At 40.0% G+C, this 25898-nt stretch overlaps 1 protein-coding gene across 1 annotated transcript; it reads right to left on the bottom strand.

Moving 5' to 3' along the window:
* Positions 1–193: 193 nt before the first annotated feature.
* On the bottom strand, positions 194–21108 carry siah2l (seven in absentia homolog 2 (Drosophila)-like). Its single transcript, XM_074671846.1, has 3 exons — positions 20546–21108; positions 3433–3612; positions 194–3337 (listed from the first exon to the last, which is right to left on the bottom strand). Exons 1-3 carry the CDS (start codon positions 20975–20977, stop codon positions 2966–2968), a joined length of 984 nt encoding a protein of 327 aa, XP_074527947.1. The 5' UTR covers positions 20978–21108; the 3' UTR covers positions 194–2965.
* Positions 21109–25898: the final 4790 nt, after the last annotated feature.

The raw sequence follows: 25898 nt of genomic DNA, 5'->3' as shown, positions 1-25898 counted from the left end.
GTAACTAGTTTAATCAAACATTTCATGATTTCACAACATATATTTCTATTTTCTGTGAATGAAATGCACCCTGGGAGTTGTAGTTGAATAGAACCTTTTCTCATTCTTTCTTCGATTTTTCACCCAGGATCTAAATTTATCTCTTTTTATTGTTCTGTGTTTGGAAAAAAAAAACAAGCAGTAGTTTGTGATGACAGCCCCTTTTTCTCTTCCTTGTCTTTATTTAATCCCAGTACACATTTTGAGGGTGCGACATTTCAGCAAACTACAGCAGCAGAACAGGAGAGTTAACAAGGATATCAGAAACACCTTTAGAAAATTACCTTGAAAATCTCTGTACAGCCGAGCAAACGTTAACACAAATACATGTTCAAAAACAGCACAGGAATAAATGCAGCAGTCTCTGTTTATAGAAAATATATTTATATATACTGTCAATATATCTTTTTACAATATCTTAAAACATTTCATAGAAAGTCAGCGGGTTGTAAAGTGAAAGTGATTATTAGAAAGCAGTGTTTCCTCTGTGTTCATTCTGAGCTCATAAATTACATGTGTCTGAAAAAATCTCTAATATTTGTCAATTAGTTTCATAAATGTCACAATTTCCTTCTCAAATTAATGCTCTAAAATTTGTTTCTTGTAAGTTTTGAAGTAGTGAAAGTTACTGATAGGGTAAAGTTACAGGATATTACAGTACATGAAAATATAAACCCTGGCTGTAACTTTATCAAATTGGGGGAATGTGATCCCAGATTACTGGAGAATGGCAGAGAATAACGGCCAATAAAACATGTCAGTGAAGGCCCAGAAAATATTTAACATGTGAAGGAGAAAAAAGGAAAAATTCTGACATTTTTCCCAGAAATTTCTTATCTCAGAAATCTTCCTTTTTTCTCTCGAAGTAAACAGACTTCAGTCAGAAACATTTTTTTTCTCAGAAATCTGAATATTGAAAACTGAGATCAAGGTCAGATTTTTGGGGGCTTTTTTTTCCTCCACAGAAACTTGAATATATTTCAAAATTCAGACTTTTTAGAAGACTTGGAAGACTACCGCCCTAAAACGGTACCACACCTTCATTAAGAATTGGTAATCTTGTTAAATAGTTGTTTAACCGTTAAACATTTCTTATTTACTTTCTCAATATGTCCTGAACAAGACCAGACTAACTGATGCCCTGGCTTCTAGAAAACAGAAAAATAGCTTCCTGTAAATTTTAGAGGAAAGTTGTTTGCTCTTTAAGCTAAGAAAAGCTCCACTCTAGAAGAGATTCCTTTATTCGCTAACATTTCATCGGTCAAAAGCAGTAGCTTTGTGTCTCCATGTTAGACATTTCATACCAACAATGCAACTTTAAGCCAAGCAATTTCAGTTTTTGTGACCTTTATCTTTGAGAGGACAGCAAAGTCAGTGTTTTGGAGAATAAATCCTAAGTTTTCTAGTTCAATCTTCCATATCTGTAGTTTTTCTAACACAGAGGAAACACCGCGGGAGTCTGAGGGGTTAGCGGTTGAGTTACAGACGTGTCTGTTGTCAGAGGTATCAGGTGAGGTTGGTTTCCTGGTCAGCTGCTACAGAGGTTTAAAGACAAGGAATGTCAGGGGATCTTTATTTTACCCAAAAGAGTCTTTGATGAGAACAAAGCGAGTCCATCGTGTCGCTGCGGCTTGAAACGAGCTAACAGTTTGTTTAATTACATGTTCATTTTACAGAGGAGTCTTTGCTATTTTATCCCTGGACAGTTTCAGTGATTAAAAACCACATCAGCACCAAGACTCCCTCACAAAGAGCTCAGACAGGAAGAAGAGGAGGTCGGCGGTAGAAAAGTAAGGCGCTGGTGGCTAAACAGACTGCAGGAAGAGGGCGGGAGGATTAGTCCTCCATTTCACTGCTTTTATCTGAGATTAAAGAAGGTCTGAGGATTAACCGGACTCCACAGCTCCGCTGCTCCAACAAAGGTCAGACACCGACGTCCAAAATGTGACAGACGAGTCTCCAAAATGTCAAAAAGGTGTCCGAAACAACAATGTATTAACAGATGCTGCAGGGAATTGAACCAGCAACCTCTCACACAGCATACTACTCACTCATTCAGAGACCAAAAAGAGTGATCGGGTGTGTTCATGATATTCAGCTTTAAGTAAGTAACCGTCAGCAGCCTCTGAAACATAGAGCTTAATGGAGACAAACTCACTTTTGGAGATGGCCTCCAGTGGACACTCTAGGATCTGCAGCTCACTTTTGCCTCAACACCAGATCTTTTTTTAAAACAACATCAGCTGCTGCTGTTTTAAGGGAATCAAATCTTTTAAACATTGAAAATCTGGAGAGTTATCATCATTTGAGTTTTACAAATTATTCAGCGACTGACTAGACAATCATCAGAGAAAATACAGAGGGGGAAAAAAAGGAGAGCTCCTGGGTTTAACTTCAACCTTCTTCCCATTCCCTGCTCTATCCACTGTCCTATCCTCTCTGATTTAGGGCTAAAAAGCCCAAATATATTAACAAAACCATTTTTTTTCTTCTATTTTTTTCTTCTCTGTTCTAATTGATCAATCAATTACAAGAAATCTGACTGCAGATGCAATGAAACCTGAAGAGTTGTAGAAATAATCCAATGCAAGACTTGACCCCAGATATAAAAATGCTGCAAAAGCCAAAATATCATGAACCACGTCCGCCTAACAATCTTGTATTTGTTTTATTTCAGGAGAGTAAACCAGCTCAGTCTGAACACAACAGGCGACGACCTCGGCAGAAGGTGGAGGGTTTTTTTTTACCTTTAGAGTCTGATGGTTGGACAGAGGGACAACCTATTCTGTCAAACAATGCGCTTAACACCAATTTCTTCCTACAAACAGCTCCAGATGTTTCACAATAGTAACGCAGAGGTCCCTGTTGTACCTTAACTGACCCTGCATCATGTCTCTGTGTCGATAACCATACTTGTGCCGCTCTGTCAGCACATGGAGATGGTGACATTAATGCCCAGGTTGCCGTTGTCAGCGAACAGATGTGCGATGGAAGTATCAAACACCAGGCAGTCGCTATTCATGATGGCAGCTGCCACGCCATCATGTATGGAGCGCGGCGTGGCCTCCCAGGTGAGCCGGCGTCTGTTTCCATTGAGCTCGAGGCGGTAAGCAAAGTTCTCGGCCTGCTTCCTGGTGCCGATGAGAAGCACGACGGCGAAGAACTGCTGGTGGCCTTCATACTTCTCCTGCTTCTCCAGGACCAACATGAAGTGGTGACTGAAACACGACTGCATCATCACCCAGTCGACCGCACCCGGCAAATTGATGTCTGTCGCCAAGAACACGATGTCTTCCCCCTGAGGACAGAGAAGGTTTCAAGGTTTTGATCTTAGCTGATGATTTCTCTGTGAGTAAACTAAAAGTACCCTGTCAGGGGTGTGTGTGGTCTGACCTGCAGTGTGGTGATGGACTTGTGAGCATGCATCAGGTGAGGCATGACGGCCTCCAGTGAGCCATGCCACTTACAGGTGGCTCCAGGACACGGACAGGTGTACGGCCTGAACTCACAAACCTCCTCGTGATCGGGCTTCTCGCTGTGATGCAGAGTCAAGAGGCAGCCGGCCGACGAGTACTGAGAAAGAACAGAGGGAGACAGAGGGTAGGCTTAAAGACACATTTCAAGAAAATTTAAATGGATACTATATTGATCCCAAGAGAAAATCAAACATAGTGCTGCGTGCAATAACAGGGTTAGAAAACAATATATATCACAGCTCTCATTGAATGTATAAGTCAATAAAGTAAGTGTTGAAGAAGAGAAATGAAAAAGCACAAGAACCAAAACCTCTGTGACATTTGTGAGTAGAAATCAATGAAACTCAGGGGCCCCCATAAAGGTTTCATGCCCTTGTCTTTCAAGCCTCTGAGTGATCAGCGCAAATCCAACCTCCTTTCTTATATGTCACTCCCCCTTCTCAATCTGTTTCCTCCCTCTTTCTACTGTCCTGTCCTCTTTAATAAAGACATAAAAGCCAGAAAAAATAACTTATCTACATTGGTTTTCCATACTGATATTACCTATTTTTTTAAATAGAAAAAAAGAAAAACACTTCAAAATACGGCAGAATTTTAAAATAAGAGATAGACATCAAAAGGAAAAGGTAAAGCAGGAAAGAAAACAGGCAAATCCAGTGGAAATGCTTCAAAACTTTGGTAAATGAATGCTGAATTTTTAAATTATTGTAAATACAGTCGCACTTCTGCATATTTTTTTCATAAATTTTTTTCATTGTTTACATTTTATAAAAATCAATGGAGTCAGGTCAACACCCAAATATACAATATAATAAAATAAGTACAAAAAATAAAAAAGACTAAAAATTAAAACAAATAAATGCACAGGTAACTGGATAAAAATGAATTGAAAAAAAAATAAATTCAAAATAAAATTGAATTAATTTGTTTTCCATTAAACTTTTTAATTTTTTTTTTTTACTTTATCATACTTAACTTTGAAATAAATCATTATTTATTTATTTATTTATTTTAAGTTTATCTTTTAATTTTGTTCCCTTTGACACTCATTTAGCTCCTAAGGCTTTTATTTAATATTTCCACAAATAAACAAAACAAAATATTATAAAATACTTTGATACAAATTTCTTTTAATCTTTTATTATGAGAAAAAAAAAAAAAAAGCTTTTGACATTTCCTATCACAGAGAGATTCGGTTGACTGGTGGATTAGTTGTTCTGTACTCGCATCTTTCATATTTCTTCTCTTCAATTTTCTTTCTATCGTTTCCTTTATCCTCCCCCTCCCTCTGATCTTTAACCATATTTTTATTTCTTTTCTGATCTGTTTGATCCAGACGATGCTGTGGAATAAAATCATCCTCTGGGGTTTTTTTTCCTGCTCTTTCAGATTGTAAATGAAGCTTTCTCCTGAAATTTTCTGAGATGCTGTGAAGGTCACAGTGATGGGATTCTCCCCCTTTCCTCCCCCCTCCTCTTCTACCCAGAACAACACAGCACCTTTAGAGGAAGAGCGCGTGTGAGAGGGAGAGACATGAGGACCCTGCAGCATCTACAGGAGGGGAGGGGAGGGGAAGGGAAGGGGGGTAATGAGGTGTGAAAACAGCGAGGCGATGAGGAGCTGTGGAGGCTAGAGACTCAGGGGAGGAAGGAGGCAATGTTAGGGATGCTGTTTGAACATCAAAGAGGGAGAGAGGGAGAGAAAAAAAAGAGAGTGAGAGCGGTATGAGCAGAAATTTCAATCAGTTTCACTTTGATTGCAGCATGTCAAAAGGATGGCTGCTGATTGGTCTGTTTGTTGTGACATCACAGCACAGCACTGAACAGTAACCACCAAAATCAAACACGCAAAGTGATTCACACAAAATCTTCCTCTGCTAACAAACATTTATATCACAAGGCTGTACTTGATTCTGATTGGTCGAAACCCCTACAAAGGTGCCAAAGACAACCTGATACAGCTACTATCAAATAATATCAAACTAATGCAATAATCAAACCACAGCAACAATAATAAGACTGGGTCCAGCACAGTTCTCTGTTTCACATATACTACTTTTAACAATGGAATAGAATAGAAAATACTTTATTTATCCCAGAGGGGAAGTTCAGGATCTATCTAACTCAATCTGGTCTAAGTTGACCATCTCGTACAGCAGCACCTTTGGGCTGAAAATGAGGATTTTTCTTATACTTTTTCATAACACCTGGTCTAGATAAATAAGCAGATAGTGTTATTTAAATCATGCAATATTGAAACATACCGTAATATCAGAAATTTTTGATGAACGGCTGACCGACTACCATGAAAGAAACCAAGAAGAAAGAAGGAAAATAGTGCAGAAACAGCGAGAGAAGTTACAAAATAAAAGGAGCTGAAGAACCTAAAAGCTTTCAGTTTCTATAGTTTTTACTCCAAACACCAAAACAGACTCCTCTCATGTGTGGATTTGTCGTAGGAGTGACACTGACAGACTTATCTCTGACAGAGAGACGACAGGATTATCTCCTGGAGGAGCAGCAGAGATCTGTTTTAGTGATGAACGCCTCCACACGTCCAGGAGGAAACGAGAGCAGACAGAGGAGGAGGAGGAATGATGGATGAAAATAAATCCTAACCTCTTTCTCTGGTTTTGTTTGTCACAGGTATGGTGACACATTTCTTATTTACAGCAGCAGCAGAGGCACTGACACAGAATCTGCTAAAAGCAGAGACACAACACCTGAAAGACAATTCCTCAACATCTGCCAAAACCTGCAGACTTCATTAAATCCACTGATAAGTCAAATGGTAAAAACAAATAAAAGCAGAATAAAGTAGAAGTCACATGATGAAACAAAGGAAGGTGACACAGCAGCGGGTTTACTGCTCGTCTCATTAAATATTCATCATCTGTGGGTCAAAACGCAGCAGCAGCTTCCTGAAAAAGGGCAGCAGGCTGAGACACAACCACTGCTTCGTTTACTCCAGACTGAGGTCTGTTTTCATGGAAAAGAAAACTCTCAGCTTGTCTCCATCCTGATTTAAAAAAACTGGCTCAAACAGCTGGTTTCATGCATGCTGGTACGGCTGTGGATTTTACATTTAGAGCCAACGTAGCATGGAGGAAACTTACATCAAAGGTTCGGCGCTCTGGATGATTTTCGCACAACAGTTTCTCGAGCTTCTTACCCTGACTGCAGAGTTAGTTTTTCAAAGGGTGATAGCATCGCCAAATGACACAAATCATCTAATTAAGCATCATCCCAGAGAAAACAAGTTTCCTCCATCTGCCAACCTTGTGCTTGACTCCATAAAACCAAGTAATATGCAGCAAATAAACAAAATTATACTACAGTGACTGAATGATAAAAGGCAACGAGCTCATAATTGCTGTGAAAAAGCAAGCAGAGCAGGTATTGGGCCCAAAATCAGGTGATCCAACAATTATTGTAGAGCGGAGTGAATGCTAGGGCTGAGTATTGGCAAGAACCTTACGATACTATCACAATATCCCAATACTGTGATATATTGTGATATTCTGCACTTAACTATTTGATTGAAAACAACTCTCTATTTCATTGTGTTTGAAATACTGAAAGCCAAATGCAGCATGTCAAACATACACTTGAAAACATGAAGTGGTGTAACCATAGTTACTCAAAAAAAAAATCTAATATTGTGCAAAACATGACTGATTATTTAACCAGTCTACTACACTATAAAAATTAAACTTAAATTGATTTAAAACTAACTGACCCTAAACAAGGAGAAAACATTGACGTTTACAGCATCAAAACAAAAAAACATCAAGTTCAGGAATAAAATATTTTGAATATATAAACAATTTATGGGTCACATACAGTGGAGAAGCTCTTCAGCGCCATCTACTACAGTAGAGATGCAGAAGATGAATTTTATTTCTAACTCATGTAAAATATGAATTCTTATTCTTGTTAGGGATTCACCGATACCGATCCTGGTATCAGGGTATTGGTCCCCCTCAAAGCTGGATTGGCATCGGTGGGAAAGGGGCCTATCCATAGTGCTGATCCAAGCAAACAGCTCCATACCTTTTTTCACTGGCGCTCTTGGCAACTTGATTTAAAATGTTACCTTTGATGCACTTTTTTTGCTGCATTACCAGTCTACAGGGTATAAAAGTTTACATTTGAATAGAATTTCTGTACATTCTGAAGCATTGTTTTTACCAAAATAGTGCTAAACATTTGAATATTCTATAGTTTAAATAAATGTTTACTTCAGTCTCTTTAATCTACTCATTTTTTGCCTTTTACCCAAAACATAATCAGTCTTATCCCACAGTGGGGCATGCAGGTTATTATTTAACACTGATATCGGATCAGGATCGGTATGGACTGATACCCAAAGCCCAGGCATCGGTATGGGTATCAGAACCAGAAAAGTTGGATCGGTGCATCCCTACATACCATGCCATTACAGATTGCACTTGAGTTGTTGCAACGCTATGTAATAAATGGCTTGAAATTGCCAATGTTTTGTTTGTTTTATGTTTGTACTATGTTGCCCACTGTATCGGTATGAATCGGATATCAGAACAATTAAATTTAATAGATCGGAATGTAAAAAAGTGTATCGGCCCATCTCTAGTTCTCATGAGTGTGTTGGCCACAACAGCATCCAGTCAAAGCAGGCATAACTTACAACTTTGATGATGTTCTCCCAATAACAACTTTTATTTGGCCTCATTTTGACCCTGCAACAATCTAAACAAGGATCATTATCAGCCAGATGAGACTGCCACATTGTCTTTTGTTGTTGTCGTTTCATTTTAGTCTACATTAAGAAAAACTATGACATGAAGAGCCACAAGTTTGTGAATTAAGATATAAGCTTCAGATTCCCCGCAGAACAAAACAAAATCTCCAGCTCCTAAAGATTGTATTGAATATAAGCTTAAACAGGATTATACAAACAGATCTCTTGAAGCTGTTTGTATGGACTGAGCAAAGCAGCTGAGATGAAAACATACAAAAAACTATTTTTAAAGAATACCGACCCAGATGCATACTGAGTGAGACTTTTATGGTGTAAAAATAAACTTCTCCCAGGAGAGTTTTTTCAACATGACTTCAAACATTTCTCTGATGCTGATACACCTGAGAAAAAACATCCTGTGACAATCCATCTATTTCTGATTCAAGTATAAATAGCTCATGTGTCAGCTGAACAATAACATTCATCAGCTTTACAACGCAGCTTTAACACTCACACATTATTTGATCTGAGGCTGAACAGCTGCAGAAAACACCTTTAACCTGAGCTAAATATCAACCAGCTCACTCCAGATCCATCACAGCAGCACGGCAAGAAAAACACTCTGCAGAGCCACGATCAATACCAATCACGCTAAAAGCATCATGCAGGGGTGCTCTGTGTGTGTGTGTGTGTGTGTGTGTGTGTGTGGTGAGACAGCTTGGTAAATGGGTATGAGGTAAAAGATGCCCTCCATCACACTGTTGTTTCTGTGGCGGGAAATCAGTGGAGTCAGTTAGTTTCGGATCAATAATCAGATTAATCTGGGGATTTTAACAGATGAGATCACGTCACATGACTCTGGTTAGGAGACAACGAAGCGTCTTCTCTTCCCTCTCAAGACCCTGATGGTCTCATATAACTCGGGTTGTGAGGTTTCGATCCTCAGGGGAAGAAAAGAAGAAGATCAGTTTTCTCAGTTTGGTTAATGAGTGGTAGAGGGTTAATGTGACTGTGGGGAGTCTCAGTTTCACTGTGAATAGAATGATACAAGAAGGCTTTACTCCCAAACTTGAATTAAAACCCAAGTTTACTTGCAATCAATGGATCTTAAGTTTTTCAGGAAGTTGGTACTAAGGTGAAAAAAGCAGAGGAGAGTTTTGAAGAAGAAAAATAAACGAGGGAAAGAGAATTGTAAATATTAGACCAATCGTAGTACAAAAAAATGATGGCTGGCTCTGGGAAGATAATAAACGTGATTTATTCCAACTGTACCAAGTCACTGGCCATCCACAGGGACTTCCTTTTTATCTATAACAGTAGAGTATCTAGAGAGATAAATTATCCTCAGATTACCACCGTTTTGGAGAGAAATCTCTCCAGCAGCGGGAAGGAGAATGCCAAAGTTGAAGAGCCATCACTGCTTTGTTTTTTGGCTGTAAACAGCCACATAGTTCCATGCACAAGCTCCCCATCTCGGAAGAAGTCAAGACTAAGTGGCTAGAGTTTGTTTATGAGGGAAATGTGCCAGCTACACTCAGTAAAACTGTGCATGTGTGTGCTAGTCACTTCGCGGCCGACTGCTTTTCCAACTTTGGACAGAACAACAGAGGGCTAGCGAATAGACTGGTCCTGAATCCAGGCGCATTACCAACCATCCGCCAACAAACTTGGGACCCTGGAAATGTCTGTATTTTAAATGCTGTGTGCTGTGGCGCAGATGTAAGAGCTTTTCATCAGTGTCCCCCCTGTCTCTGTGTTAGCTTCAGGATGCTAACTTTAGCTGCGGTTAGCCTGTTGTTTTAGCCTGTAATGTTACGGTAAACAAGCTTCGCTGTTTTCTTAACATTGTGCACTCGGAGCTTGTGGCGCCGCTCTCAGTGACGGGAAAGAGCGGGGCAGTATCAGTGGTGGCTCATTTACATATGAAGGCCACGCCCACTAAATCAGAGCGTTCTGAACAGAGGGGCTATGAGAGCCTGGAAACAATGCTGCTGTGCTTGATTTATTGGCTTTTTGGACAAAAACATGTTACTGCCATTTCATGAAGACATCAATGATCCATATTAAACTGCAGAAAAAGAGCAGAATATGAGACCTTTAAAAAAGTAAAGTTAAAATTGCAAGAATCAGAAATATAGAAGAATCTCCATTTTAATCGAATTGGCACCCCAAAAATCGGAAAGAATCGAATCGAGAGAGAGGCATATCATCTCAGCCCAAGTGTTTTGCCTCTTTTTCTCTCCTCACAGCACACAAAATCCACCTGATTATTAAATACTGGAACATCAAACGTTTGGCATCAGACAAAACAATACACCAGCTGAAGATGTGCTGGTATCTCCTTCATCGACCAACATTGCTGAAGGCAGAATAAAGATGATGATGAACGTATAGTGATTGTACGATTAGAAGCTGTTGCTCTTTAATAATGCATCATCTGCCTCAAGGCGAGTTTGAAAACGACTTGAACAGATGCACCTCATCCACACAGACTGCTGTTCACTCCAGCAGCCTCACAGCGCGCTGACATTTCAGACCTGGACTCACCTGGCTGCCCGGCAGCGGTTTGGTGCGGCCTACAGGTCGGCCCGCTCTGCCTTTGACCTCTGACCCCTGTTGCTGTTGTTGATGTTGTTGTCCTGTGTTAGCGGTTAGCCCTGTGGCACTACTTGCTCCGACTCCGTGGTGGCGATGCCAGCCCAGCAGGCAGCGCCACTGAGCCAGCTCCCTGAGGAGAGGCAGGCAGGAAGCCGGACACAGCATCGAACATACACACTCTGCTGACACACACACGCAAAGACATGCACACGTAAACAGACCTGATTACTTTGAGTCCAGAGACATTGTTTTTATCACCTACTGAGCGCTGAGGATTAAAAAAAGATATTTTCCTCTCATAAGAATTCTCACTTCCAAGGTTTTCTCTTTGATCATGTTTTAATTTATTTTTATATATATATTTTTTTGAATCAAAATACTCTTTCATGAAAGATTTACATCCCCACTTATCTTTCTCTGCCACTGAAATCATTCTCACCTGACTCTGCTGTTCATTAAGTTTAAAGCACAAGCTTTGAAGTCAAATGTGGATTTATAGCAGTAGTTTGTCCCTCTCTGCTCTCCCTACATCCACAGACAGGCCAGAGGAGTGAAACAGACAGCAGGCGGTCAGCAGCTGTTCAGACAGACCGCAGAGCCACGTGGAGATCAAATATCAGAGATTAAAACTCCACAAACAGAGAGAAAGAGGCCACGGTTGAACACATGAAATGACTCCAAGGTTCACAATGTCCACATGTGAGTTAAGCCACATTGTCTCCAGGACAACAATATAAACTCGACTCGAGCACCATTTTCATAAAGCCTCTCAAAATAATGTGCATGCAGTTAAAAATAGCAGCAGTATCCAACCGCATTGTTCTACAGCGAAGCTTCCTGTAATGAGCAGTCATGAAGCCATCGTATGAAACTAACAGACTATCTCTATGAAACAACATGAAATCTTCTTTATGACTGAGGGAAAGTATTTATATGATGCCTTAGTTTTAGAGCTGTGTAGTAATGTCGTCTCGACAAAGAGCTTTTACCCAAAATAAGACTGACTGTGTCTAAAATGTTTATCAGTCAGAACTTCCAGTTTAATTATTTTAGCAGCCCAGATCTGGAAATTGTACCTCTGCCAACAAGCAAATAGTTCGTCCTCAGCCTTTATTGTTTAAGGAGTTGATGTCAGATGTCCCGCCCTTCTTTATTTTGATCGGTTAGAGATGCTGGAGGGTGGGGCAGAGTACTATTAAACGGGATCAGCAGCAAAAACATCTCTTGTGGAGTCTTTTGTGCTTAGCTGATTGAGAACTAGAAACCTGGACTGTTGTTTGTTATTTAGGCCTTAAAAAAGTCAGAAATTGTGCCCAGAAAGCTTTTCTTCTCTTCTTTTCGGAGCCATTTTATTTCTTTATTTATTTTGCTTAAACAGTTGAAGAGTTAAGGTGATAGAAACAGCTCGTATATCCGATATCAGCAAAAAAACAAGTATCGGTATCATATCAGAATGTATCTAAAATCTCTGATATAAGCAGTTTCTGTTACCCATTGGTTAATAATAAATGGGTCAGTTTTTCCTCATACCTACTGTTGCTGACTACTGCTCTTTGTTTGAATAATATCACTTAATCAAGCCTTTTCTAACATGACAGACATACTACAAAATAAGTAATAAAAGTATGCATGTTTAATGCTGATATCGTATCAGATTAATATCGGTATCGGCCAATACTCAATGCTGCAGTATCGGTATCGTATCGGAAGTGAAAATGTAATACCGGGACATCCCTACCCTGGGTATTGTTGTGAAGTTTTTCATGTCTTCTGTGAATTTTTTGGTAGTCTAAATGGTAGTGGAGTTAGGGTAATTTAAAAATAAATTTGAAAACAGGTTTTAAAGGGTTAAAAAAAGCGATGCAAGAGCAAAAAAGCTGTCAATGGAGACAGGCCCTCATACACCTGATCATTTACACTCCAAAGAATATAATGTACAATTTAGATTTTCAGCCCTTTAACTTAGAATTCAATGATTAATATTTAGTTTTGATCTGCTTGTTTAAACAGTACTAGATGGCTTCAGGCTTCTTATTCCAGCTTCTCTTTTCCACAGCAGAAAGTGAAAAATCTGCACCAAAAATCTAAGCTTCCCCAAAAATAAGATTTTGAACCAACACTGTAGTACTATAATAGAACAGAAATGCATTGTGCTGATACCTCTGCATCCTGAAATGTAATCCTATTCTTGCCTTCGTTGCCAGATTATTGTCTAAACACAACCTTATCCCCCAAAAACAGCAACTCGCTTTGATAAAAATGAAACTTCACAGTTAAGACTACTAATTTATACCATCAAAGTCAGATTTAGCTTTTTGTTAAGACAAAAAAACTACCAAATACTTGATGTTTTTCTGAATATTTTATAACTTATCAATGATAAAATCAGCAGATTCATCAATAAAAGATGACAGCTTACAAACACAAACCCAGTCATGCACACACGCGCTTTACCTTAAATTTTTTGGTTTAACTTAATGAAAACAATCCATTATAATCAATTTGTGAAGCCTATTGAGATACAAAAACATCAAACTGGCTGCAACTGTAATTAAGGATTAATCAAAACAAGACCTGATAGATAATCAATCACACACACACACACACGCACATTCTGACACATACACACATACCAGCTCCTGTTGGTGAACGTGAACGGACGCAGCAGTAATGCAGCTGAACCTTGCTCGCGCTCTCTTTCTCCTGCTGCAGCAGCAGAAGAAGAAAAAAAAACAACAAACTGTTTTCTTCTTCTGTGGTTAAAAAGACGTCGCTCCGAACACACACACTGACACAGATCTCAGAGCTGGAACACAGATGCTGACACACTCTCTCCTGAGCTATGTGGCATTTGTCCGTCCAACTGGCGGAGAATACCAGCAGCACTCAAACACATACACACACACACTCTCTCTCTCACACACACAGTGCTTTCAGTAAATGTCTCTCCTCCTCTCTGACAGAGCAGCAGAAAAACATTCACCCTCCAACCGACCGAGCAGCACCATCACGAGATGCCGCTGCAGCGCACACACGCACATGTGAACAAACACACGCAGAGAGAGCACAACACACACACACATATATATATATAGTGGGGGCGGGGAGAGAGGGAGAGAGAGAGAGAGAGAATACAAGGAGGGTATCGCTCAGCCGAGCGCGATCCTCCTCCTCCTCCTCCTCCTCCTTCTCCTCTCAGCATCTGTCGACTCCCCCCCAACACACACACACATGCAGTGGTACACACTGTTTTCTTTCTCTCCTTCCTTTCAACTCTACTGTGTACCACCACCCATTGTGTGTGTGTGTGTGTGTGTGTGTGTGTGTGTGTGTGTGTGTGTGTGTGTGTGTGTGTGTGTGTGTGTGTGTGTAAGTGACAGCTGCAGAGAGAAGCAGCACTCTCATTTTATGAAAACATGTTTTTTTCCTCCTGTAAAAACTGAACATTTGTAAACACGTCTACGTACAGAAACATTTCTCTTGGCAGAGAGCTGTGTTTTTCTAACATTCAGCGACGTTTGAAATACTCATTCATAGGCTGGTTAATTTGACTACACTGCACATCTTTATCTAAAGATGCTGGTTTTGTCAGATTAGATCATCACTGAGTCATGCAGTTGCTGTAAATGGGTCTCGGAGAAATCGCAGCTCACTGCTTGGCCGCTGACACCAGTAGGAATGTAAACAGACATGGTTTCTCCAACTTTGTCTGCCTGTCCTTCTCCAGTAAAAGAAACAGGATGCCAGGAAGACTTCATCACTTTACACCAGCAAACACAAAAAGGTGTCACAGAGTCTGTGCCGTGGGACAAACCACAAAGCTTAAGCACCAAGAATTAAGGTTTTATTACCAACCTCACTAAAAAAGAGCCTCAGAGAATACACCATAAAATGCTTTACACAGTAAAAACAGCAGCCATCAAGTGTGTACAATCAAGGGACTGTTTCAACTAACAGGGAAAAACAAAATCAAAGGCAGGGATAGGCATTTCAAGCAAAAATATGACTTCATAGTCACTCCTATTTGCTAATTAGTTGAACATTTTTTGGTTATTTAACGGCAAAAAGCAAAGCTGCTTCATCTGCCTTACAAGCACAGACTGGCAGTTATATCACATTACACCCACAGGCTTGAAAACAATCGAATGAAACACTTTTTTTTTCTAAATGAGATCACTTTTACATAAAACTATTTCATTCTTTGTCAGTAAATGATTAATCAGATATTCAAAAGTCACTCACTCCTTATTTATTGCAATTGTCTTTTTTATAGGACTCTACCTGCACGGGCTTCTCCTCTTTGGTGTCATTATGTCTCATATGTTGGTCACTGTTACAACATTTGGGAAGCAAGTGAAGCTTTGGTGATTTACCCATTTGGACGGGATGCAGCATTTAGGCATATACCTTTAAGAATGGATTTCTCATATGCACGACTTTCCCTTTAAGACCAGATGTGATGTGTATAGGGATGGGTACCTTTCACATTTAAAATAATACGGTACTGATGCCCGGTACCTGGTCCTGTGTTTGTGTGGTAAAAAAAACATCAACTTGTTTAATAGTAAAATGTATCTTTTTTCAATTTAACATATTTATTCTTCATTATATAACCTTGCAATGCTTGAGTTCATATCCAGAATGGGAAATCACCCACTATTTCGCTCCCTCACAGTCACAAGGATGCATTTAGGTACCTGAACGTGGTACCTTTTGAGTTAATGTGAATCAGTACCCAGCACTTTAGACAGAATTCGGTCAGTACCTATAAAAAGCCACGTTTCCACCAAGCAGTCCAGTACAGTTCAGTACGGTTTGGTACAGTTAAGCCTGACCCCCGCTTGTGTTTCTACAGCAAACTGTGCTCCCTCGTGGTAGGCGGAGTGTAAGCCGCAGCTGTTAAACAATAGTGTGACGCCATAGCAGCACGACACAGTTTACCCCGCTAATAAATCCAACGAAGGAAAAACGCGACACAGTAAACAAAGAGCATAGATGGAAGATATGCAGCATTTCGTCCTCTCTGTGATTGGCATGTAGCTCTTTGATACAAAGTGCAATCAAGCTTTGTTTCAGAGAAGTCTGTGTGGCGCCAGGAGAAAAACAGCCGCCGTCGTGGGGTAAGCGACGATTCTTTTGCCCAATCAACGGTCTGCAGTGTTGTAGCGCCACCTTTCGAGAGCGGATCGGTTCAGTCTGGCACCCATGGGCCGAAAGGGTCCCAAAAAGTGGGACGGTTCATCTTGGTTATTTGGGGATCTGTCCCAGGATGAGTCAGTGGAAACGCCTTAAAAAGCGCGCCATACCGAGACAAACCGAACTGGTCTACTTGGTGGAAACGTGGCTTAAGTACCTAATTCAGTACCCATCCCTTGATGTGAAGGTACTTTCAGACAGTGTCATCCACCTTAGCTGTCAGAAAGCCAGTCTTGGAAAGAAAAATGACACAAACTTTCCACTCATTCCATGTGTATTTCAGCAAATTGTAGCGCAATTCGTTGGTCACATCTCAAACATTAGAATGTCTGAAATGAGCCACACGTTGCAGGTATATGCATGCTGCGTTTTAAATGAGTAAAATATGTCAGGTCTTCCTTGAAAAAATTATTGTCTAGATCAGGTGTCCCCAAAGTTTTTAGCCCACAACCTCCAAAATAGCAGTGCCAGAGACATGCAACCCCCTGTCAGGGAAACCTTGACAAGCCAATCCTAGAAAGGACAAAAAAATAACCTAAGATACTTTATTTAGCTGATCAGTAAAAAAATGGACTGTCTATGTACACAAATTGCTGTGTTTCCTAAATTGATTTGTTTCACTGATACCGCTGTTATCTTGGTTTAGTCACCTCAGGGGTCTTTAACAAAGATATCAAGGAAGCAGATCAAATATTTTCTTTTTGCGTGGTTTAGATGGATGTGGCCCCTATTTTGTTTGTGTTTTTTAATACTGGAGGAGATATGCAATTGTACACTGTTACGATTTTGGACGACATTTCGACCCCTATCAGTGATTTACTAACACCCACTAAAGGAAAAACTGGTGTTGCTTCAAAACCTATATTGTTTAGGATTTATGGTGCCTTTCAAGGTGTGTAAGCTCCCCATGCCATGGGCACTCGTGCATCCTCATACCAACACAGATGCTGGCTTTTGAGCTGGGTGGTTCCTTACCTCTGTGCAGTGAAGAATGCAGTGTCCATGATGTCCAAAAAGAATGTCAAACTTTCGCTTAAGTCCAGTTTTAGTTGTTTCTAGCCCAGAGTTACTGAATCTTTTTCCTACTTCAATGTATCAGTTTTATTGGTAGAAAACTAAAATGAAAAGATCAAATGTATTCATAATTTGACTTTAACCTCTAGTCATACAGAGGGTATTACTTCATCCATTGGCTCCCTTTTCATATAAAAGACAGTCAGATATCACAAAATATGGGTACCATGCAGGTTCACTACCTACAAAACAAAGGAAAGATTCCTGTTGAGATTATTTCCCATCATGCACCTGGTTGAAAACAGCATGAAGAAAACCAAACAATGGCACAGATTTTGGCCACAGCTGCTCATGAGTGCAGGTTTTTATTTGTTGCCTGTGACTGAGCCCAAGCTTGCTCTGGTAATGTTATGATAAGAGTGTGAGAGGACAAGTCAGCACACAACCATTTGCGAAAGAGATGGAGTCTGTTTAGAGAACACCTCACACAGTTCATTGCCTCACATAAAAAAATATAAATCATTAAAAACCACTGTCTGTCCTGCATGATGCCAGTGCCAGTTCATCGTTTCACATAAAAATACTGAAGATTCAAGCCCGTCAGAGAAAGCCGTCTGATCTCTGGAGCTCCAACGCTTTCTGATTCTGTGCCCTGAATATCAATCAGAAAACACTGATAAGGAAAATCAATACATCAGGTGGTCTATAGGTTATTCTGTTCAAGCACACAGGAGTGAACAACGCTACAGACCACCAGAAGAGCAACGAAAACCTGAAATACCTGCAAAAACTGCAGAAACCTTCTGATCTTGTATGCAAGAAAAAAAAAAACATCAACACAGCAAAGGCTGAACACGGAGCAAAACATCAGGGGTCATAACACACACACATGCACATATGGCTGCAGGTAGGCAGCGAGTGTGTATGAATGCAGATGAGATCTTCTTCCATCTTTGAAATGAAAATGAAGAAGAGGAGCAGTTCTACCAACATTTTATCTACAAACAGAACAAACAGAGGCAAAACTGATTTGTTTGCATGAGGCTGCATCACACAGTAAAACCCCTTTAAACTTTCAGTCTAATGAAAAGTAAAAACTAATGCATCTGTTTCTGCCAAAGAGGGAATATATCTTTGACAGATATTTTGATTTTCATTCTCTAAGGATTGTTTTTCCTGTGTATCGTCTCTGCGCATATAAAAATTTGATTTATGCTTCTACACTGACTCTGAACTGTAGTGTCAGATGACATAATTCCCATCGCTCTGCAAAAATCCACCACAACATTTGTAAGCAGTGTGATTTTTATGCTAATGAGAACACCTGTTTCTGGTCCTGCACTGTTTTCTGCTTGCTTTTCCAGAGAGATCTAAATTAGAGCTGATAAATGAGTCCATCCATCTGACAGTAGATACAACTCAAAGGAAGTGACAGTAGAATAAATGTATGGCTGATGTTCAAATAAAGATGTTGCCATGGCCTTTAAAATAACCTTGCAGACAACTCTGGTGTGTTCGAGGGGCAACATCCAGTTTGGAAAAATGAAGCCTATGCGGAAGTGCTAAAAGATGCTGATCATTGTGAATCTGCACGACGCTGGCTGCAGAAAGACTGGACTTTTATGGCATTAAAACACATATTTACAGCCTGGTTCAGAAAACTGGCTTGGATCTAAAATGCTAATTTCGCTATCAGCACAAAATGTATGAATTTTTTCTAACTCTGCAGTTTAGAAGATATTACGATCCTCTGATTTTCCAAACAGACACAGCTCAGCTCATGTGACAGACGGGCGTCTTATACAGGGTATATGCTGAAATCCTGAGGTTAAATTCAATACCTTTTTAAGACTTTTTAAAAACCTTTCAAAAAGTCTTAAGACCTTATCGCAACGTTAAGCTGTTGTCGGCAACCGATCTTTGACAGTTGTAGTTTACATTTACTAAACTAGCTGCTGAAGCTGGGGGAAGCTTTCTCTAAATCGTAAGAATCCAAAATCCCAGGTCGTCAAAAGTCTGAGAAATTTTCTCAGGAGGCTTGAGAAACTCTGATGATTTAGAGAGAAATATTTTGAGACGCTAAAGCTTTTTCTAGATCCTCACGCTGGTCTGTGATGAGTGTGTCGAGCAGAATGATCGTCCAATCACCAGGAGTGGTTAATTTTGAAGGTTCAGACCCTGAAAACATTTTCCAGCCAGGTGGACTATTTCCGTGACAGATATATGGAGCTGTCTGTCTGGCGTGTCAGGTTAGTTTGTAACAGTCGCGAGGAGGAAAATAAATATTCATGGATACTTTTGGAGTCAAAGCTTGAATACCGATAAAATTTAATACCTCATAACATGACGATTAAGACTTTTTAATACTTTTTAAGGGCCTTAATTTTCCCACAACTGATTTATCAACTTTTAATACTTTTTAAGACTGCGCGGACACCCTGTTATAGCTGTCAGAATGGAAGCTCAAGAATCGCATCATATCCAGTGTGGCTGCGTACGAGGATTGGCTTCATTTCCCTGTATCAGAAACAGTCTATGGGTGTGTTCGAGGTAAGATGGCACAAAACCAAAAAACTGACGAGAATCTGCCTCTTCAAAATGGAACATAACTTTTCTATACACCGAACATTTTGGGGGATAATGCAACATATAATGAAACATTTCAAAACATCAGTTGCTACTTAGCTGTTTTACTTCCTCCTGATGATGTTCATTGACAATACTAACCTATGATAGAGTTAAAAGATAAGTGATGCGACCTGAGGAAGGAGGAAGAAGAGGGAAGTCTATTTAAAATTCCCATTAGCCCCTAAAACACAAAAAAAAACAATATGACTGCTTTTTGCAAAGGCTGGAATCCAAAAACACACAAGTATGACAATGGTGCATCTCCTGTAATTGGAATAGCATCACAGGATGGTTTGCACACACAGCTAAACACACGCCAAGAGCCAACAGAAGTCTCTGCAAAGTGATGGGGAAGCTACTAATAAATGTCGTCATATATCAATGCAAAACAAGTCAACCAAATGCAGCTTATACTTGCAAAGCTTCTTTTTTCTATCATCACAACAAGGCGATGCACTTTCCCCACATGTTTCATGCATCTCACTGTTTTATCATTGGAATTGCATAACTGCAGGATGCTGAAGTTATCCTGGAGGAAACTGGATGCATCTGGTCTTTGTCAGGGATTTAGGAAACGTCAGGATAGCATGCTTTGCACAGTCTTTTACACTGATTTTTCAGAGTAGCACCAAAGATTTATTTATATAATGAGGAGGAGGATGTTACAGATGAAGCTCACAGAGGAAAGCTACCCGAAGCTTTTGTTTTGGTTCTTGTGATACCCCTGTGACGTAACAGCACACGCGCACACACCTGTCAGCTAGCTCGTTGCAGGATGGGGAAGTTGTGAGAAAAGTAGAAAGAGTGAGCAGTTAGCTCGTGTTCGTGTCGGTCCTCTGTTAGTGGGAGATCAGGTGTGGCTGTGCGGGATTTACCTTGCAAGGGAACGGCAGCGTGGAGGCCACTTTCTCCATGGCGAGGTTCCGGATGCTCGGGGTGAGCGGGCCTCGGCAGGTCGGACAGCAGCTCAGCTTCTGGCGGCACTGGTTGCAGACCAGGTGACCCGCCTGGCACTGCAAGATGGGCGGCAGGACGTAGTCGAAGCATACCGGACACTCGAAGAGCGCTGTGAGCTCCGGGGACTGCGCTGGCAGGCCGGTGGAGCTCAGAGACACCGCGGAGGAAGGGGGAGCAGACCCCGACCCGGCCACAGAGCCCACACCGGCAGCTGCTGCCGCTGCAGCGGCTGCGGCGGCTGCTGCTGCGGCGGCGGCAGCAGAGCCTCCAGTTACTCCATGCTTCCCTCCGCTCGCTTTCCCGGCCCCGAGTCCTCCTCCTCCGGCTCCGGCTGAGGACGGACGGCTCATGGCTTCCAGCTCCGTTTCCTACAAGAAGCCGAGCGGGCGGTATCGTCATCTACTGTTTACTACCGGACGACGCTCCAGGCCCCCGGAGACACAACATGGCGGCTGCCAGTTTGTATCGCCTGCCGCTCACTCTCATTGGACACTGAGCATTAGATTGAAAGCTCTCGCAGCCAATCAGAGAGCGATGTCGTGTCGTTATGTAATGCTTGGCGATGGAGCGAAGATGGAAACAACAAAACAGCAGCACGGGCTGAAAAAGCAACAGTTTTTACATTTTTCTCGATCAATATTCTTCAGCACGGTAGTGTATTTTATTCAAACCAGCATATTATTTAGCCATATCGTTCCCCAAATTTTGCACTCATTGTTTTTTAGTATTCTTTATAAATCTGTAGTTTTTTAGTTTCTTAATAATGAATAAAAAAAACAGTTTTACTATATTTATTTAATGAAAATGTAAAGTTTTTTATCATATATTTGTTTATATGATCACTGTCATTGATAAATTTGAATGGGTTTTTACCAAACAGGACAGCTATGTGAATGTTTAATTAATACAGAACTCTGACGCTCCCTAGTGGATGCTGACCTGTAACTGCATCGAATAATGTTTGTAATTTATCACTTTCTCTCCTCAAAATTTGCAACAGGAAGCAACTATTTGCAGCCTGTGTAGATGGTTGTAGTTATTCGATGCTGGTTTTTAATGATTTTTTTTTTTGCAGCTACATCCATTATCTTATCTCATAACTGGTTTGTTGTATTTTAAGGAAATTGCCTGATTACTTTACTGAACATCCATTGCAAATAGTCATTACAGTCACAGGACTCAACTAACACTACACTAGTACTATTTCGACAGATTACTCTAATAAATCCTGAATTTAACATATGACAAGTAAACACCCAGGTTCACTATCTCCATACTTTTCCTGCAGTTTCAGTCCAGGAAAAATAATAATTCTGTCTGAAACTGTACGAATGTAAGCTGCTCACTAGATTAATGTGATGTGGGGTGTTTTTTGTTGGTGGTGGTGTTTTTTTTTTTTTTTTTTTTTTTTAACTCCTGCCTTTAACTCTGAGCTCTCTGCAGTAATAACTCACCTGAAGAGGAATGAATCCAGGAAGTCTGAGGACATTTTGGCCTGCAGGCTGCATTCATTACTGTTTGGTTCAAGGTCAGAGAAATCCTGTTGGTTTGAGACGCTGGACACTAAATCTGAGAAGCATTTCCTTAATTAGACAGCTGTAAGTTAGTGAACAAGATGTGCACAAGGAAGACATGGGAAAGGCAGCAAGAATCTAGCATTGAATATCTTGTGACAGCAAAACTTTTAACTTGAAGTCATCTACATACATTTTTGAAACACTGATAGTGCCATCTATTGGACACAAATTACACTTACTCTAATAAACACTTAAAAATTGTGAAATCATAACTGCCACCATGTGCATAACAGTAAGAGCCCGTTTATCGCAGCGTGAAGATTTGTTTCCTTTGACTCAGAAAAGTTCATCTCACAAGAAAAAAAAAAAACACGTAGCAGGTCTCATTATCAGCAACCGAGTCATCACAAAACTTCACCTTGGTCCTGTTCTCAAGTTTCTTGCTGCACATCCTGTGTGCAAAATGAAAATGAAAAGTAATGCTGGCACTGAGAGCGTCTTCTCTCTCGGTATCAGTGTGTTTTGTTAAAGTTTGGCTCTGTTTCTGTTCCTGTTGGCTGGTTTAGTCCGGTTCTGGCCCCCGGCCCGCCTGAGAGGCTCTTACTTTTATTTCCAGGAGGAGTTAAAGAATCGGCTGACAGCAGCTTCCCCACTCAATTAACCTTCAGACGCCTTCAAGTTCATTCAACAAAAGCTGTTTGAAAAGAGGAAATGGATGAAGAAAGACAGCAGGGAGGCTGAGGTGGAGGATCACATTAGACCGGTTTGCACATTTCTACTGCAGCAGCGGCCTGTGTGCTCAAGTACTCTCTGTAAAACAAGCCGGGGTATGTGTGTTTTTTGATCTGCTGCTTTTCTGTGAAGCCCTAGGTTTCCCCACTGGGATAGAATCAGATCATCCTGCTGTCCATAGAGTAAAACCAAAGTGTGTTAGGCCTTTTACAGTTCAGCTGTCAAGTTTAACTGATATTAGTTGTGTATATATTTGAATCACAGTTCAGATCTACTTTTCAAAAATAGTTTGTTCCCATTACATGTAGTTTTTATTCTACTGATTTATGTCTTAATTGTTTATTTTTCTTTCAAGTTCAGTTTGAATTAGGCATTTGATGCCAAGAGAGGGAAAGTGTTGTGATGATTGTTTTTTTAATTAAAATGTTTTCCATGTAAAGCATCGCCTATGATTGACAGCTCTGTTGACCAGTGAGGCTTGTGCAACTCTGATTGCTGGATGGAAGAGTGAGAGGAAAAGCATAACCACAAAAGTTGTTGAACTCTGCATATCTGAACAACAACGAAAATAAATGAATAAATAAATAGTTAAATAAAAAAATATATATATTAAAATAATAATAATAATAATAATAATAATAATAATAATAATAATAATAATAATGATAATAATAATAATAATAATTATTATTATTATTATTATTATTATTATTGTTATTATTATTATTATTATTTTATTTATTTTATTTTATTTTCGCACACAAGGCATAATTCTCGTTCACAATGGAAAATACTTGAAACCTTTTTGGTATATTACAAAATAAATATTTGTAGTGTTGAAAACAAACTGACTTTATTTCTTTGAATTAGTGAAATCTTCATTACATTGCTGATTCTATATATCAAACCAAATGAGACAGGAAAATAAAATGACATCACAAAATGAAATAAAGAGAGCTGTGTTTGGGTTTTGACTCCATGACTTTATCTTCTTCGGTTAATTTATTTTTTCCTAATCCGTTAATCTCCTCTTAATATCTTCACTTCACTTCAAACTGTTATTTATTCACCCTGCTTTCTGATTGGCCAATGCTCTCTGTGAGGGAGTCTCATTTCATCCCCAATATAAGACTCAAAGGACAGAGGGCAGCAAAAACACTAACAGAGATAACATTTTGTCTCAGGATCTGGAGATAAAAGTGAAGGTATTCATTATGATTCACGATCCTCAGTGAGATACAGGGATGTTATCTTAGAGGAGGACTCTGACATCTGAAGATAATGTACTGTTTCTTACTCAGGTGTTTCAGATGAATCATCTCTCTTCAGATACAGAAAACAATAACTTTCTCTCCACTGTGATGTTCAGATAGTTTCAAAACAAAGGGCTGACGTGAATTGACTTCACTGGGGCAGTAGAGGCTCACAAACTTTCGCAAAGAGGATGAAAGATAAGGTCCAAAGCTGAAAGAAAACAGAATAAATCTGTCACCATGCTGAGGAAGAACTGCTCTAAGGAACAGGAGAAATGAGGCTAGACCAAATACCCTTTTTCAAACCTTTAGTTTTGGTTGGATGGTGTGCTGTTTATCAGCTCAGCGTGAGATCACTCAGAGACATGAGGCTGCAGCAGATAGATGTTCAAGGGAGTGCAAATGTCATATAGCAGGACAACACTCCAACAGGCTCTTTCAAACACTTAAAACTTGCTGTTTCTTGGCTTACTTTGACTGTCCCATGAAGAATTCATGAGCACATTTGTTAAAATTGAAAAGACAATGGATTCTGGTGCTCAGGGTCGAGTGGGGGAGTTGAACAGTCGTCACCTCATGTGTTGGAGGTACGAGAAGCTTTTGGCTCCCGTTACAAAGGAATCAGAAAAGTGGCCAAACCTGTTCGTTAATTATTGATAGACTGGACACGTCTACTGATATATTTTTAAAAACCTGGTGTAGGAAACATCCTCCGGACTGACAGATGTCTCACTGAGGAGAAGCACTGTTAGTCCATCCTTCTTGTCGGTAATATTATCATAATATTATTCCTTTGTGTTGTCTGGTCCATAAAAGTCTCATCTTGTCTCCTCCCTGAAGGCATCTTGATGTTCCCATAACAGTGTCCTTTCTATGATTTGCTTACCCAAACATTTGTTTTAAATTGTGTAATTCTTTAACAGAGCCCCGAATAGCAGGCTCTTTATGACTGGGTAAACTATCCAAAAACTGTCAATGCTGAATCAACGACTTTTGACCACAAGTTCTTCTTGGTAAACTTTATTCTACATATTTAACCACCTGTTACATAGCGAGTTGTTATCTGCTTCATTCACAGGATTTATCTCTCATCTCAGATCTGTTGGAGGAAACAGCCGAGAACCATAGTCACTAATGGAAAAGTCAAATGTGTGAAATAAAGTATTGACAAACACTAGAGGAGTTGGATATAAGACACAAGAGCAACAGTCTTTACAAGCTGCTCCACGTACAGCACATCAGGTTCATGAGCAGCCTCAAAGTTACTGACATTTTTGATAACTAGGTTACATAGAATTGAATTGAATAGAATAGAATAGAATAGAATAGAATAGAATAGAATAGAATAGAATAGAATAGAACTTTATTGTCATTGTAACAAGTACAATGAAATTGAAGTCACTGCAGCAATCAAGAAAACAAAAGTAAGAAAGTGTATAGAAAGTGCAAAAGGTCCATAAGAAAACAGATGCTGACAGCTTGTCCATCATTGTCCAGTTCAGCCAGCCTCCACCTCCACAGGGTCCAGGACTGAGCTTCTTCAGCAGTCTGTTCAGTCTCTGTCTCCTGGATCCTGTCTGCTCACAGCAGGCGAAGCTCTTCCAATGTGGTTTTGATGTCTGATGTTAGCTCCTTTAGCCATGTCTGTGAATAGCATGATGCTACTCTGCCCTCTGGTATTCCCTCTGTTACTGGGTTAGCACGGCTAGCTTGTCCGTCTTATTGGAGATAGATCTTATGTTCCCAATAACGATGGATGGAAGGACAGG

Source organism: Halichoeres trimaculatus, unplaced genomic scaffold (genome assembly GCF_033239565.1).
Source record: "Halichoeres trimaculatus isolate MK-OKI-2021-1 unplaced genomic scaffold, fHalTri1.1 fHalTri1_scaffold_6, whole genome shotgun sequence".
In the NCBI taxonomy this organism is placed as follows: Eukaryota; Metazoa; Chordata; class Actinopteri; order Labriformes; family Labridae; genus Halichoeres; species Halichoeres trimaculatus.
Note: the sequence above shows the minus strand (reverse complement) of the source record. Positions and strands in the feature narration are given on the sequence as shown.